This window comes from Amblyomma mixtum, chromosome 2 (genome assembly GCF_055824585.1).
Source record: "Amblyomma mixtum isolate Tamu chromosome 2, ASM5582458v1, whole genome shotgun sequence".
NCBI lineage: Eukaryota > Metazoa > Arthropoda > Arachnida > Ixodida > Ixodidae > Amblyomma > Amblyomma mixtum.
In genome coordinates, this window is record NC_143013.1 from 28931742 (window position 1) to 28948946 (window position 17205).

General features: G+C 45.9%; 1 protein-coding gene across 1 annotated transcript; it reads left to right on the forward strand.

Moving 5' to 3' along the window:
• Positions 1-341: 341 nt before the first annotated feature.
• LOC149358802 (solute carrier organic anion transporter family member 74D-like) lies at positions 342-17004 on the forward strand. The gene is made up of 10 exons (XM_089570993.1): positions 342-498; positions 1546-2428; positions 3645-3731; positions 9800-9991; positions 11089-11253; positions 12545-12740; positions 12937-13075; positions 14376-14560; positions 15095-15159; positions 16259-17004. The coding sequence occupies exons 2-10, from the start codon at positions 1708-1710 to the stop codon at positions 16681-16683; spliced, it is 2175 nt and encodes a 724-aa protein (XP_089427119.1). The 5' UTR covers positions 342-498; positions 1546-1707; the 3' UTR covers positions 16684-17004.
• The last annotated feature ends 201 nt before the right edge of the window (positions 17005-17205 follow it).

Consider the following 17205-nt stretch of genomic DNA (forward strand, 5'->3'; position numbering starts at 1 on the left):
CGGTAGAAGTCGTACAAAAATCTGAGATGGCTGATTCATTATCAGTAACAAGAATGAAGCGGTGCTGTCTGCCAAGCAAGTCATGGCCAGAACGGAACAAGAGGCGAACGAATGATGCATGCATACAAGCCAAAAAGTGTTTGTTTTCCACCTCACGGCACGAGGCACACCGGGCGAGCTTCTAAGAACTCTGCAGCTCGGTCCTTGGCGTTCCGATAAGCGTACATTGCGTATCGGGCACAGGGCAAGTGGACGGACGCCAGAATACTTGAAAACCATATCGGCAATCACTCCGCTTTATCTGAAAAGGCGGCAAGGAAACAGCATGCACGATAACAGGAAAGGAATATAGAACAAGCAAAGAAACGGGTGCCTAGGCTGCGGACAAGACCAAACTTCCCCGCCAACTTCGGTGTCGAGGGCGAGGCTATCACGTGAGAAGGTTGTGAAAATGTCTTTAGACGCCATCGGCGTATTGTACCGGCTGTAGGAATGGAGGTAAGTGAGCGCGCAAGCTTGTTGGTTGGGAAACCTCCATGTTATTAGCGTGAAACACGTTTTTATCCGTGACTCTGACCATATCTGCAAAAGTGCGTACGTTCGTCAAGTAGCTCGTTTTTCCCGGCAGTCCTAATATTCATGTCTCTTCACGTGTGGGTTATGCATCCGCCGAAGGCTTCAGCGTAGTTCCGGCTTGTAGGGGTGTACCTGCGCTGATCCGGTGTCTGCACAATATATTTTCAGTTAGTGCAAGGGAGAGCTGAAGACAGCAGTGGATATTGCAAATTTAATTTTGCTGCTTCTCAGAAAGAAAAGAAAAATATAAATCTGGGTGAGGTCGTTGTTGTTGGGATGTTTTCGGGGAGTGTGCTTGCGGTACAGGTGCTGTATAACATTTTCACAATTAGCAGGTGTAGGGAAAACACTGTGGTTGCGCTGTGACAGCGGCGAAAGGTATTGACACGCGCCTGTGGAGTCCGTAAAGTAATGTTATGTTTCTTTTTTAATTAGTGTAATCAAACCTCATTACATGTCTGGTGTCTTAAGTTCTACTCTATGCTGCAATGACATGAAGCTGCTGTCACGGATGTTGTAGTTCTTTAATTCGCAGTGTTTTCTTTTCGTTGGCTACTGTAGTCACATTTTGAAAGGAGAGGCTCCTGCATGCAAACAAAACTAACGACGACATTCGCGAAAGTATTATATATTGGATGCACCTTAGGACTGAACACAATAGCTAAAACTTTTAAAATGTCTCGTTTCCTTCACATAGTGACTCACTTTCTTGGTAAACATTTGAACGAATAAACAGGGTTGAATAAAACTAGCTTTGAATGAATGGCAGTGACGATGGACAAAGCAGGTTAAGGGTAGGTCGCTTCACTGTGCTTTTAGCGAGCAGTAATACACTGACTGACTGACTGGTTTATGGAGACCATTCCCATGGTTAAAAAAAATAAATATAGAGATAATAATACAACATTCATGGCTCTCCGCGCACGGATGTTAACACAAAACTGCAACAACACCCTACTTCCGTTCTAGGTCGACTGGCGGAGGTGACGAAATAGACTGACGCGCCGAAAGCTTTGACTCGCAAGGGCGGACGCCGATGCTGACAGAGAAGAGGAGCAACTCGGCGCGGACGAGATAAACGGAGACGGAGCGGCGTGAGAAGAAGGCGGCCGGCCAGACACGCCACATCCCATGAATGCACACAAGGAGAAACCCGACGCCGACGGCGGTGGCGGCCAATACTTGAGAGTGGATCCAGATGCAGTGATCCATGCACCCCCAGCGCAAGGCTCCAAGCAAGATGCCGAGGATGATGGCGATTACCTCTGCGGTGTGGGGAAATACAGACCGAACTGGTTGCAGAGATTCGCGACATCCCGTTACTATGCTCTCATCTTCGGACTGCTCGGCATCTTCCAGGGTGCCTACCGTACGTACCTCGTGGGCACGCTGTCCACCGTGGAGAGACGCTTCTCTCTTTCGAGCCGGGCCACGGGGATCATCATGATCGCCGATGACCTGAGCCCCATTGTGGCCAATGTCTTCTTGATGGTATGTTTGAGGCGCACCAGCAAGCCCAACTGGGTGTCCGGAGGGATGCTCTTTTCGCTGCTGGGTGTCGTGTCCAGCATGTTGCCGTACTTAGTGTACGGCCCCGGCAAACATCTGCTAGTCGACGTGCAGAAGGACGGCGGCGTAACGGCTCAGACGATGCAGTTCTGCGGCACTTCGGATCAAGAGGCGGCGGCTGCGAGTTGCCAGGCGTCTAAAGAAGACGCCGCATCGCTCGCGCCTCTCATCTTTTTTTTCCTGGGAAACTTTCTGAACGGGCTGGGCGGCACGGCATACTATGTAATCGGAACGACTTACATGGATGACAATGTTAAGAAGAAGCATTCTGCTGTGTACTTTGGTGAGCTCCATTTCTGACCTATCTCTATTTTGCTGTTCAAGAAAGTATTTGTTCATGTAAAGGAGCCGTTACATTGTTGTGAGCGCAGAACCGTTTCTATCTAGACTAGCGCATTGTTTGAACGTCACTACTGTGAGAGGGGAATTAGAGATGCGATAGGGGGAGTAACAGTTATTAGAAAAGGATGTCAGTTGCATAGATTGGGGTGATACGTTCTTTTAAAGGTCTTAATTCGCAGTGGTTATTAGTTGTTGTGTTGTGTTGCTGAACTGATTTTTGACCTTCCCTCGAAGGTCGCATTGTCATGTTGGTGAAAGGCAGAAACGCAAGTGATTTAATTTTTTGGCGTATGTTAAGAAACTTCAGTTCAAAATTAGGGAGTAACTGTCGCTCACTGCGTCTCCTATTACCTAGTTGCAATATTGGTTGTTAAAAAAATTGCATCTCTGTCACGAAGCTTTTAACTGAGTTGTGATTTTCATCGCTGTTTTTCTTTGAGCGGCAGCCTTATTTACTGATCATATGCTCGAGGCTGTTTGTGCATGTAAGAGGCTAAATACTATTCTATTTTTACGCGGTTTTTTTCGCAATATGCCTCCAAGTTTGGTAATGAGTGTGCATTATAGTTGGTTATACCATTTGTGAGCACCGTACATTGCATTTCTCTAAAAATAAAAGGTCAGAACAAGTCGCTGAAGCATGTAGCGTGGTTACATTAGGTATACAATTTAAGAGCTTATGTCTCAGGAAAGCATGGGCCACCGTCGCTGCGTCTCCGGTGCATTACAATTTCAAATCAAACATTTTTTCATTCCAATGCGTTGTAGCAATTCAGACCCTGTGGTGAATGTGTTTTCTGGGGCCCTGTCACGTTTATAAGACGCGTAACGATACAGGGGATGATGCTATGAGGGCTACCTATAATATAGCTAATGGCGGTTTCCTTAGACACAAAGAACTAAAAGCTCTTTCAACAATTATAATGTTTCGGATGAGTTCGCAGGCACTTTAAATTCAGGTTTCAGTTTTAAATGGCGAATATTTTGTTTGCTTCACAGAAAGCTGCTCATCTTAACTAAATATTTGACTATGCAGTCTACAAACCACCATCCTTTACCTGCAGAGTGCATGAGACGCACGCTTGGTTTAATTACCACATCCGATGACGCTTATGCATGCATATTTAGAAAGGACATGCTTATTTTATTCACCTCAGGGTCACTATATGTCTTCCGCCTCTTGGGACCTGTCTTGGGCTTCACACTGGCATCGCTCAGTTTGAGTTACCCGGAGGAAATTACAGGTAAGCGAATATCTGCAGCTTAATACCAGTAGGGCATCAGCATTATCCGGAAAAACATGGACTTTTTGTGCTTCGATCAATTGATATCGTAACTGCTGTAATAAAGCGTCAAAGGCACTGGCGGACTTATATTTTGGGTGTCAAAGGGAATATTTCTTGATAGAGAACAATGAAAAAAAAAAAGATACAGGAGCAACGGTGTACGTAATCAGTTATGCCACCCATTCTCTTCTATGTCATGTCAATGGCGCATGTCTATCTATAAGCGACCTGTAAGCTTGACCTTCTGGTAGTAAGGTTGTAAAAAGCCCAGGTGGAGAAGGAAAACTTTCACGCGCAGGTGATATCACGTACTGCTGAAATCTCCACAGTTTACCAGTGGCATCAGGAAAATTCAAAGAACGACAAGGGATGAACCGCCTGAACAGCATAGCCATGCGAACGAGTTCCACGTGTCTCTGTGCTCTAGGCGGGCACTACAAATTATCTTGACAAGACAGTGTTTGCTGGAAGGTACGTGTGATAGAGGCAGCAACGCGACCTGCCCCCTTCAGCGAAAGTCGTGTTTCCTTGAAACTAAATGCCGATGTTCTTATTCATAAAGTTGAACATGTAACATCTACACTATGTATCTTGGTTACATTGTCTCCTTCTCGAGCGAAGTTTTTCTCCAGCGTAGTAGATCAAATTTCTGTGCGGGGGCATTAAGTAAGCTCATTATACTAACTTCTGCGGTTGCCCAGCAGCTCAAAAACAAGTTGATTCTAGCGTTACCTAGTTATGCAGTCAACTGGAGTTGATACCAGCGGCTGAGTTTTGCATGACCTGAAGACGTTTCAGGTGATCAACTGCGTGACGCTGTAGAAACAAACTATTTTTCCGCACCACCGCATCCTGCAGTTAAGAGCGTAGCGGTTGCCTAGTGGTTTGAGCATCCGCCTTGCTTGCGTGAGGTGCGCAGTTCGATCCCCAGTGCCACCGGGTACCAGATTTTCCTTAGCCCCGTGCAATGGGCGCAAGCTTTCCCTTGGCCTCGTACTAGGATTCTGCGGAGGGAAATTCTTATAAATGTGTCTCCGGCCCTACCTTTTCCGTCATGGCGCTCATTACGTTGTGTGATGGCGCTCATAAGCCAGAAGCTACCCTTGCTCCTTTAGAATTAATCGTCGTCATCAGCATCCTGCAACTGTGGTCGACTGCTCGTATCTTTTCATTTTTTGTCAGCGATGTAAAACGCAAAGCCGAGGCTGCTCGGACACACCCACTGTATATGGTAGTGTACACGTTTATGTCATGTTGAATAGATATCGTAAATAAACGGTACGTTTCAAGCTGCGCAAGGGTGAATCTAACCCCGGCGGCGAGATGGCCTAGTTTATTCAAGTCGCCGTCGCCGCCGAAGAAGCGCCTTTTATGGCTAAGTATTTCATGTGGTTCCTACGAGCAGCTCGACGACCTTCCTACGTCGTTCCATAAAGCGGTGCTGATGTGGTTACAAAAGCAGAAGTGGTGCGGAGCCTCCTTGTTCAATTTGTTTGCTAAGGCGAGAGGAGAGCTGCCTTCTCGCCTCCGATGCTCGCTTCCCTCCGAAGCCGAGCATCATTGCGATTTTTTTTTTTGCGTCATGCTAGAATTTGATGAAATGAGGGAGATGTCACAAGATGCCCATATATATTTTGCTTTCATGTATCAGTAGCATCAATATGAGATTAAGTTCTTGATGAGCTCCATTCATCACAGGATGGAGGAATAAAAGATCAAGTAAAATGTCTCAAGTACTTGGGAGTGACATTAACAAATAATCTTGACTGGCGCACCCATATTGAAAATGTCTATTTAAAAGCCTACCAGAAGGTCTGTTTCCTGAGGAGGAAGTTGCCGAATGCGACTAGAGAAATTAAATTGATTGCGTACAAGACGTTCGTGCGGCCAATAATAGAGTACGCAAGTGCAGTGTGGAGTCCTCATCAAAAGGGTTTAAAACGGAAACTGGAAAGATTGCAAAGGATGTCAGCACGTTTTATATGCTCTAAATACCGCCGCACTGATTCAGTCACAGCAATGCTAAAATAGTGTCAGCTAGAATCACTAGAAGTAAGAAGACTAAAGCAGAAATTGAAACTTTTTTTTCTGATAATGAATGATAAAGTCAAAGTTAATAAACATCACTATGTTGCACCTCCCCTGAAGCGTTGCCCTCGGAAAAATCACAGTAAGGTATTACAACCTATTATTACACGTACTGATGTCTATCGCTACTCCTTTTTTCCCGATGCTGTAGAAATTTGGAATCAACTACCAAGTGACGTTGTGGACCAAACAGATGTAGACAAATTTGTGATAGGTGTGAACGCGTTCCTGGAAGATTGCTGTGCAAATCTGTAATTCTGTGCATTTGAGTGTTTCTTTTTTTAGCGAAGAGAATTGCACTTGTGTCTGTATATGTTTCCCTCCCTGTAATGACCCTCATGCAGAGGGTTAACAGTATGAATAAATAAAATAAAAAAAAATAATACAGTATTTTGGGAGAAAGTGCACGCTGCTGCTGTCTTCAGATAGCGAGCAACGATTTTACCGCGATAGCGCTATAAGCCTCGTTCTCCAGAAAATCCGGTGTCGGCGTTGTCGGCGTCGACGTTGTAGCGAAACATCACGGGCATGGCTCTGGCAGGTGGTCCCAGGGAGCAACCTATGGGAGCCAGGTGGGCCAGCCAGGTCACGTGACCTTGCAGCGTCATCATAACCTGCCTCCAGATAGTGAGACAATTGCCCGCCGTGGCAGGGGGCAGCTAAATTAATGACTGCATACATGCACAAATTAAATTCTGCATACATGTGAATTAACCCATTAAGCTATCGCGTCATAGGGCTGAGCGTAAGTGTCCCCGCCAATTTTTAATGCGCTTATAGAGATACAAAATTCTTCACGTTGCCGCGCCTACAAGAATCATGAGTTTGAACAAATAAAAGTAACATAGATGCTACTAACACTTCACTACACAACTTTCATCACGATGAGGCACCTAACGCTAACAGCTCATCATAGGACTCGCCCCGCCGCGGTGGCTCAGTGGTTACGGCGCTCGGCTACTGGCCCGAAAGACGCGGGTTCGATCCTGCCCGCGGCGGCCGAATTTCGATGGAGGCGAAATTCTAGAGGCCCGTGTACTGTGCGATGTCAGTGCACGTTAAAGAACCCCAGGTGGTCGAAATTTCCGGAGACCTTCCCTATGGTGTCCCTCATAGCCTGAGTTGCTTTGGGACGTTAAACCCCAATAAACCAATACACCAATCACTATAGGACTCCACGCGACCTATGAACCTTGAGGATGACAGAGTCTGCAGAGTGATATAGAAAGAGGACCTCAGGCCGCTGAAGGAACGCATTAACTCGAACCCGTCGTATACCCTTAAGTGAGAGCTTGAGTGTCCCGTCAAGGTGTTATGAAGGTGACTTTTATCAGCGGATAGGAGGGGAGCCCGTATACCCACGTTGACTCGAGGATCCTGGCGGTATAGTTAAGAAACTCAGTTTCGACGAACACTTCTTGAAAACTATGGATTGTTGAGCGCTTGCTTCTCCAAACGAAAGGAACGCATCAGGTGATGCGTACGAAGCTGTCGCCGCTGATTATCCCATTGACCCGCGTGTGCAACTGTGCTTGACTTTTATCGGGCTAACGAAGTTAACAGCAAATGCTCTGAAAGCACTTGAGCTTAACGGCGAAAGTCGTCCATATCTGTTCACAATCACCGTAACTTGAAATACGGTCGACGAGGTCGTGTTTCTACTACAATGGTGAGCCTGTCTCTTCATTCCCTTTATCAGCGAATGTGCAAAAGCGTAAGGTATGCTATACGTCGTCTATCTGACAGGCAATATACCTAGGAAAAATGAAGACTGGCGGTGTCAACGGAGCAACCATTGCCTCTTTCTAATTGTACTCCGTCCCTCTAAGTGTGCTACCGCCTGAGCGAGCGCCCCTGGCTCAAAGTCTGACTCCCAGAAGCCTTAGGTGTTATGAAGGTGACTTTTATCAGCGGATAGGAGGGGAGCACATACCCACGTTGACTCGAGGATCCTGGCGGTATAGTTAAGAAACTCAGTTTCGACGAACACTTCTTGAAAACAATGGATTGTTGAGCGCTTGCTTCTCCAAACGAAAGGAACGCGTCAGGTGATGCGTACAAAGCTGTCGCCGCTGATTATCCCATTGACCCGCGTGTGCAACAGTGCTTGACTTTTATCGGGCTAACGAAGTTAACAGCAAATGCTCTGAAAGCACTTGAGCTTAACGGCGAAAGTCGTCCATATCTGTTCACAATCACCGTAACTTGAAATACGGTCGACGAGGTCGTGTTTCTACTACAATGGTGAACCTGTCTCTTCATTCCCTTTATCAACGAATGTGCAAAAGCGTAAGGTATGCTATACGTCGTCTATCTGACAGGCAATATACCTAGGAAAAATGAAGACTGGCGGTGTCAACGGAGCAACCATTGCCTCTTTCTAATTGTACTCCGTCCCTCTAAGTGTGCTACCGCCTGAGCGAGCGCCGCTGGCTCAAAGTCTGACTCCCAGCAGCCTTAGAATCCGCGGCACATTTATTATTTTTTTTTATATACAGTATCGTTAAAATACACGATACTCGATACGCCACGATACTCCAACGCGGGACAGCTGCTAATGTGCCCTAAAAGTGCAGATGTTTGTTCTTTTTCAAAATAACGAAATGCTAATAAAACCTGCACGGTAGCTTTCCTTTCCGTTCTTGGCTACTTCGACTAAGTCTGGAGGCCATGGGAAATGTCTTTCGGGAGCAAATCAATTGTGGGAGCGTGCGGGAGCGCGACATGTCAGTGGCATCAGTTCAGAATATTTCCACGGGCAACATTGCATTGCGCTAATGCCCACATTGCGTTAATCCACTGCGTTAAGAAAAGGCATTAACACAAAGTTAACATTGCGGTAATGCACTCTTCTCTCTTCGGGGGCAAACATTTTAGGCTCATAATAAGTTGTCTTGAGAATTTTATGAAACGAATCATTGTTTTCAGTCCTTACTTCAGCCATTGAATGGTACGGCAAAACAGCGCTGACGGACGGGACGGAAGAAGATGAGACAAACACATGCGCTGAGACAAACACATGTCTCATCTTCTTCCGTCCCGTCCGTCAGCGCTGTTTTGCTGTACCATTCAGCATGAACCAACCAGCCCGACTCAGCCCTCGCCTTGACTTCAGCCATTCATTGCGCATTCGAGTGCCTTTTATAACTGGATACAACTTAGGTGTGCAGTGAAGCTCCGTCCACATTACGGACCGCCGAACAAGATTTCTTTGTAACAATGAGTAGACCATTGTAAAAGCTCTTCTTGTTACCTAAACAAGAATCTAATAACGAGACAAAATTTTAAGCCCAAAAGTTTGTCTGTGGCTTGTTTAGTACAGCGAAACTTTAGAAAGTAATTTGATTTTGTTCTTTGTTGTCGCTGGACAGCGGAGCAATGCAGGACCTCGCGGACCATGGCCTGTTTTACCAACTGCTGTTTTTTTTTTATTGCGAAAGCAATAGTAATTGCACTTTCAGCCCGTCGCGTAGCGAGGCCGGTAGCTGCCATATTAGCATACTGGATTGGATTGGATTGGATTGTATAACCGATGCATCAGCACAAGTCTAACCACAAGCACCACCACCAGCTACACTACCAGCTTAACCATGGCGTAGCTACGGATATGCTTTCGCAATTACCGGGCTTACTAAGTTAAGCCACAGCCATTTTTTTTTTTTACTTTATATCTCACTACAGTAACGTCTTTGATGTCATCGCTGCGTCACTTGAAGCATCGTCCCAGACGACGGACTGGGTTTAGATTTCGGTTTGCTCTCCTCGCTGCATTGAAGTGGTTTCGCACGGAATTTCTAAAAGCTGGTTGTTGTGGCGTAGAGAGGGGCTCAAAGGAATGTGATATGGCTATCAAATCGAAATGTTCGAAAAAACTTCTGAGTTTTCTTTTAAGTGCTGTCACGCTAAGAAGTGTTTTTTTCCTTTTATGCCGCTGTCAGGAGACCCCCCCATTCAACCTGGCGACCCGCGGTGGGTTGGAGCCTGGTGGTTCGGATACATATTCATAGGCCTGGGCTTATTCGTCAGCACGCTGCCCATGCTTTTCTTCCCGAAGAAGATCCGCTCCAAGTCCGAAGCGAACAAGGAGGATGCGGTCTCCAAGGACAAGAGCCTCAAAACAGAAATCAGAGGTAGCGTCTTCATTTGTTGGCGCCCGCGTTCCTTGCTTACTCCGCATACGGTGCCGATGAGAATGTCTTGTAGTGGGATATAGCTTGGCGGCAAAGACGTACGAAGTGTGCAGTGAATTTTATTTTCAGCTCATTAGTTCGGCCGGTTAGGGGGCAATAGGGGAGAGATATAAACGCTTATGGTAGCCCAAATTTCTTCACAGAATGTTGAGAAGACCGGGATTAGTATACAGTCAAACTCTGGCTGCAAAAGATTGGTGCCTTCTGTCGCGTGCAATGCAACATCAATCACAAAGGCACCCGTCCCAGCACCCATTGCTGCTCTCAATCACTGTGCTATACGTGGATGCAGCATTCGAGATTTTGCTTCAAGGTGAACAAGTGTATATGAAGTTCGGTAGTAGTGTGTCATCTAATGCGATAAAGGAAGGCCCAATAGCCTGGTGCCCAAACATTCTGACAGGAATGCCAGAACTCCGCTTCAACAAGGTGCATCAGGGCTCGATGTGTTTCACCACATTCAATCAGCGCCAAATTCCATAGCCAGAACATGGTCGTAGAATGAGACCATCAGGACTATTTGTGCATCGAAATTTCCGGAGCTCTCCACTACGGCGTCTCTCATAGCCTTAGTCGCTTTGGGACGTTAAACCCCATAAATTAAACCAAACCTATTTGTGCATTTATTTGTGCGTGCGCGCGTGCGCGCGCGTACACTGACTGCTCAGAACAGCACACTGGATTTCAGCTGCGCCTTTTTTCTTTTCAATGTTCACTTACGTCGTGCTGATCACACAAACGGATCTGTGTAACAAAGTCGAATATCAATAACGAAAAATCGAAGCGGTCCAAAAATTCGCTTCAATGAAGGGGAGTTTTAATTAAAAGCCACCCAGTTGGAAACTTTTAATAATCACAGCACCGAACCGATCGTTGATTTTGCGGAGAAGAAACCATGAGTCTCCATAAATCAGGGGTTAAAAATAAGCAAGCCCGAATTTACAATATTGCACTGTTTTGCAAAATCTTGTCAATGTACCTAAAAAAAACCCGCAGATCGGTGTTTTAGGTGCTTTTGTTTGCTTGTTTGCTTTCAGAGGGCCTAGAAGGAATCGGAAGGTTGGCCCGGAATCCTGTGTACATCTTCAGGCTTCTCGGAGCCATCGCGAGCTACATCGCCTTGGCCGGCTATTACATCTCCTTCCCGCGCTACACAGAGCATCAATTCTCACAGACTGCGTCCAAGGCTAGCCTTCTTGCCGGTGAGTTCGCAAGGCGCCCTCGTTCGGGACGCAAAGTCATAAAGAAATTGTTTCAGTTGTTTGAAGCGCATATGATCAGTAAGCGGCTCTTCGTTGTTTTGCGTAAATAAGGCCCGGAAATTTGTTATAATATAACCGAGCTCGGGATTCCTTTCTTGCTAACGGAGTGGCTTGAGAAGGCCATTGGATAACTGGATTGTGTTTTTTTTTTCTGCCGGCTGCGCGTCTCATAAAAAAAAACAGAAATCAGTGCACTTAACTGTTTCAAGTGCTACGATTTGTACACATGTAGTGAACGCGCTGCGTTCCTTAAGAGTGTGCAACGCCTAGCAGTCACTTCATGGTTTCATGCGCATTTCGTGCTCTTCATATCGCTACTGGGACTCTTTGTTATGTTGGCCAGAAAATGCAGTAAATAATATTTCTTACAATAGCGGATTTCACAAGGCGTACATGATAGACACAGTCATATCGAGAGATGAACTCGTAATAAAAAACTTTACTGGGGATGTCTAGCATCCTCTACATCTTCTAAAAAGAAGTATTTGATTGTATTATCCATCGACTGCTTGCTACAGAAATGCTATTCATTTCGATGCTTCAATTTCTAACCATTGTGACGCGTTGTAAGATCATTTCAACATGGCTGCAAGAAATCATCCAAGTATAAATTATTGACTTCCATCACGCCTACATGCACTATTTAACGGGGAAACTTTTTCAACTCAGAAATGCCCAGTGGTGTCTGAAACAATCAGTGCTCGTGTGCTGTTGGGCTTGCTGGTTCGTTCTTCAGGACAAATTCAGCAGCACTAACCAAGAACAAGCACCCAGGGAGGGCTTGTTTTGTTTTATTTCAATGTAGTTGTAGAGAGGGCAAAACACATGACTAGAACGACCGAATTGTGCGTTCCGCAGCTCCTAAAGCCGCTGCGACCAGGAGGGCAAAATATGATGATAAAATCCTATGATTTTAACCGCACAGGATTACATACAGACAATTTTTATCCAAATGTTATCGCTAGATATCGCGTGTTCAGCCACAATTGTTAGTAAAACTGCCGCTCCTGTTCTCGACGAAAAGAAAAAAAGGTTAAGCGTTCCGCATGTGTTGGTCGTTTCCTAATGGATTAGAGAGAGCTTGGTTATACTTGCCAATTAAGTTGCACTTACATCGAGCTTCGCCGCACTGCGAAACCTGCTTACTTCTGTATTCTGCGAAGAGCAGTGAAGCAGACACCAAATCTAACATGGCTGAGTCATGCTCCTCTGGACGGCGGAATTCACGCAGGGCCCACCTATATACTGTCCAGCGTGGTCGGCATCATCCTGGGGGCCATATTCGTGCACAAGGTGAAGCCGACGCCAAGGGTGGTGGGCATTCATACGGCGGTCGTAGGCTTCATATCTGCTGTCGGCATCATTTCGCTCATGGCCATCAACTGCGGATCAATACAGTACCCGGTTGTTCCAGACGCTGTTGGCGGGTGAGTGACCGTTTTCACTTCCGAAAGTGTTCAGCAGGCAAACTTTAAACTCGCTTCTGCTGGAGGAAACGTAACCCTGTCGCGTTGTTTACAACTCTGCGCCTGTTTGCAAATCGACTAACAAGACTCGCATTTGATGATGATGATGATGATGATTATGATGTCCTCAAGTCGTCCTCCTTTCCTTCGCGCACAGGCTGAGCATTCAAAACCAGTGCAGTGACGGCTGCGACTGCTCCACAAGAGTCCATCGTCCAGTGTGCGATCCTCTCACAGGGACGCAGTACTTCTCGGCATGTTTTGCCGGCTGCCCGTCGAGCGCCTCTAATGAGACAGTGAGTTGCCTCGTCTTGTTCTGTTTCCACTATTCACAGAAAGCCAATGAAGATAGGCGCCACACTTCAAAGAGTTGTGATGCTCTCGAGACCGGCAACGTATTAGATTTATGATTTTTTATTTATGGCGGTTTAAACGTCCCAAAGCGGCTCAGGCTATGCGGGACATCGTAGTGAAGGGCACCGGAAATTTCGACCACCTGGGGTTCTTTAACGTGCACTGACATCGCACTGTACACAGGCCTCTAGAATTTCGCCTCCAGCAATCTATTGGAGTACGTCAGTCAGGCAACAGGCGAAGAGTGACAAATCAGAAAAAAAGAAAGAAGCTTCCGTTAACAGCTGCAGTGCATGATGCTTTTACGTGTCCTCTGAGCGTCTTCGGCGGAAGGGACGAAAGCAGCAATACATATAGGGATATTTCTGTCGCAGTGTTTCTTAGCATAACTGCTGATAGACGTGTTGGTATAATGCGTGAACAATACAAGGCTTTGCTGCGCGTAACAAAATGATTTCGTGGTAAATCACGTGGTGAATCAACATCGTGAACACTGGAACGCGACGTTATCGAATGCTCTAAGACAATTTAAACTGCCTGGTGTTCTTTCAAGTATCAATAAGAGCGTTCCGCATCTTGATCCCACCGAAATAAGGCCGGCGTCGCTTGCAATCAAATTCTCGACTTCCTGTTCAACAGGCAAGACGCTATAAGCACTTATAAATCATGGCGGATATACACGTTTAAAACATGGTTTTTCAACGCTCCTAAAGTATGGATTGAGTGGAGAATTAAATAGTAATACTTGTTGGGGGGCCGGTTGGTGCATGTTTCCTGAAAAGGGTTGTAGCGCCGAAACAGACAACACCCAGAAAGCTGCGCCTGTCCCGTCTACCTTTCTGTGCATTGTCTTTTTTTCGGCGCTAGAACCCTTTTTTGTAGAATTAAAGAGGAGGGAATTGTGAAGCATCTTCCTTCTAACAAAAAAAGGAGTAAAAGAGGTGCGGCGGGGTGAAAGACGAGGGCTGCGACGCGCACCCAATCTCTCTTTCCTTCATTTCTATTTATTTCTATTTATTTACCCTGATTTCTTCTTTCTAAGTGTGGCCATGAATGTGACCTCATGGATACACTCTAGCAAACTGGCCTTTGTTGTCTTCATTTTCCTATATCCGTTCATTACTACCGCTCAAGTGTTGGACCTTATAGTGCAGCGAATTTGAAGTTAATAAAACGAAATTAACAGTAAGGGTGCGATATTCTAACCAGTTGATTTTCCCCTTGTTCTGTGCTTGTTTGCAGGGATTCGACGAATGCCTGTGTCTGCAGTCAGAACCTGGTATGAACAGATTTACACAAGGCAGCGTTACTAATGGCAAGTGCGAGCAGGACTGCTTTGACGCAATGGTGGCCTTCGCCGCTGTGATCTTCGTGATTCAAGTCGCGCTGGGAACCACACACGTTGGCTCGACTCTCATCGTGCTAAGGTTTGTGCTAGTACACTGCCGAGTTGCAGAGGCTAAAGCTACCGCGGAGAAAACACACACGCAATGGAGAGGCCTTGATTTGAAGGCATAACGAATAAGCGTCTGTGCTTGCTCTTTGTCCGCCTACGCGGTAATTTCCCAATAATGCCGGTGAAGCAGCCGCAAACAAATTATTGTTTTCGACCTTACTTAGCGTATCCAAATAATGCAGGATTCAGGATTTGTATGTTTTTAGACGTACAGGTTGCTTGCAGTTCGCTTTAAAGCTACAATTAGTGTACTGAGAAAAGAGGGTGTGACGGGTATGACAAGTTCTTTTTTTTCTTCTGTGCTATAGACATGATCTCAAGGTGAGAGGTTAACTGCTGTGTCCCAGCCCAACGCTGACGTAGCCAGTCTAGATCGGATACTGCATTCCATGACCGCGGGAAAATTCACGTTTTTGGAGATTCTCATGCTAAATGCACGGGGGGACTACTCTCCCTTCAGAGCATTAACCTAGCCCTAAGAAAATAGTTTTTTTTTTCTTTGCAGGTGCATAGAACCGAGAGACAAGAGCCTCTCTCTGCTGACGTTTTCAGCTATAATGAACGCCTTCGGTAAGTGGCAGTTCCAGCATTTTTGGGCGCTTCAACGCTCCGCCACTTTCTGCACGCCCTAGAATTGCGGAAGGCGTGCAAGTGACTCAGCGAGTTACATTGCTGAAATCGTTGCAGTCACACGCCACTAAGCACGCTGTGTAGCTGTGATGCCCTGCTGTTATCTTTGTGCGGAGTGCTGGCAATTTTCAAACTTACTCATAGCAGCTGTAGTTTATTACGCCAGCTAGCAAAAGAAAAAAAAATGAAATGAAACCTTGAACCTCGATTTCTATGAAGGATTTTAGGATATGCATGAATTCTTTCCCGAACCGGCTCGCATTTTAGCCCCATGGCTAGCAGTGCGCAATCGTGAATGCTAGATAACTTAAGGGGCTATAAATTTTTTCTTGAGTGCACCTGACCGATGATGTCAGGCTAAAGGCAACTATTGTAAATCTTTTTCCAGCTTTATGCAAGTGATAAGAAATAAATGATTCATGATGTTAGGATGCTCTAGATATAGTTTTCAAGCTTTCCGTTACGAGTAATCGGAGCTATTCTCAAAGAACTTGGATGTTATAATGAACCTTCAGTTGTAAATTGTTATTGTGATCTCAGTTGGAAAGTATGGTTTACTGAAGAATTCATCCATTAATTGCAAGAAAACTGAAAACACTTACACTTTAGGCACGTGTCAACAAACGAATAAAATTCAACCAGGATGGTTTGGGACATCGGGAGGGGGGACTGGTGACAGTACTATTTATTTATTTATTTATTTATTTATTTATTTATTTATTTATTTATTTATTTACTCTCAGGGCCGAAGCATTACAGAGAGGAGTGGGTGATACACAACAAAAACAAAACAGGTAACGCAGCACTACAATATAAAATCAATTACAGCATTCTTAAACAAGTCGGCGTTTGTAATGGAGGCGGTGGAAGCGGGAAGGTGGTTCCATTCCTTAGCAGTCTTTGGGATAAAAGAGGTGAAGTGTAAGTTGGTATGAATGCGACCGTAGACCTTAAGGTGACATGCGAGCCTGTGGCAATGTGGAGTTATGAGTGGATAAATAAGATAAATAAGAGTGTGTATTTATTTCGCTCCTGGCAGCCTTCATCCCGTATCCGCTCATCTACGGCGCACTGACGGATGCGTCGTGCATCGTATGGGAGGACCGGTGCGGAGAGCGCGGCTCCTGCTGGCTCTACGACCTCAAGAAGCTACGCTACCTCATCCACGGAGTCACAACCGCGCTTCTAGTCACTGGCTGCGTCTTCCAGGCCTGCATGGCCTACCACTGCAAGCGCATCAAAAACTTCTACGAAGACGAAGAGGACGCTGACGCTAGGCATGGTGAAAAGTCCGGTACGGCGACCGGCAGCGACGTCGAGGAACCCCTCAAACAAGCTGGCGCAGATGCGCAGGAGATGCACGCGCTTGGTGCCGGCGTTGAGCACCGCCCGAGGACTCGAACAACGAGCATTGATAGCTGGGAGTTCCAGAACTTTAACCAGATTGCCAATGTGACCAAGTGAAAGTCCTGATTCATAGTTGCGATTAGGTGGTTTCATTTGCCTTCAACCGCTGCAACCGAAAAAGTCTTGTGGTGGGTGCTCGGTGCCAGCCTTGGTCGAAACGAGCTAAGGCGGAGAAATGGTCATTCACTGAACAATGCTTCTACCGTAAACAGAACAAAATAGAGTGGCTCTTCTTTCTTGCATAGCCTTGAATCCATTAAACTGAACAAAACAAGGTAGCACGTTAACTATTCAAGCAATCTCTGCAAAAACGGCCGTGCTTCGCATGTTTCCGATATAAAGAGACGGAGATAAAGTTTGAAATATAGTTGTACACTACTTATGTTCATAAATTGCTCGACGGGCTAAGGAAATAGGCAAAGGGGAGTTACCACTTCAGGTGTTGCTTTTGGCTTCGCAGGTTTCCGACGTACAGAGGCAGAGATATACTTTTAAATATACTTGTACGTTATCCATATTCATAAACTGCTTGACAGGCTAAGGAACTGGGCGAATTGCTGTTGTCACTTCAGGTGTTTC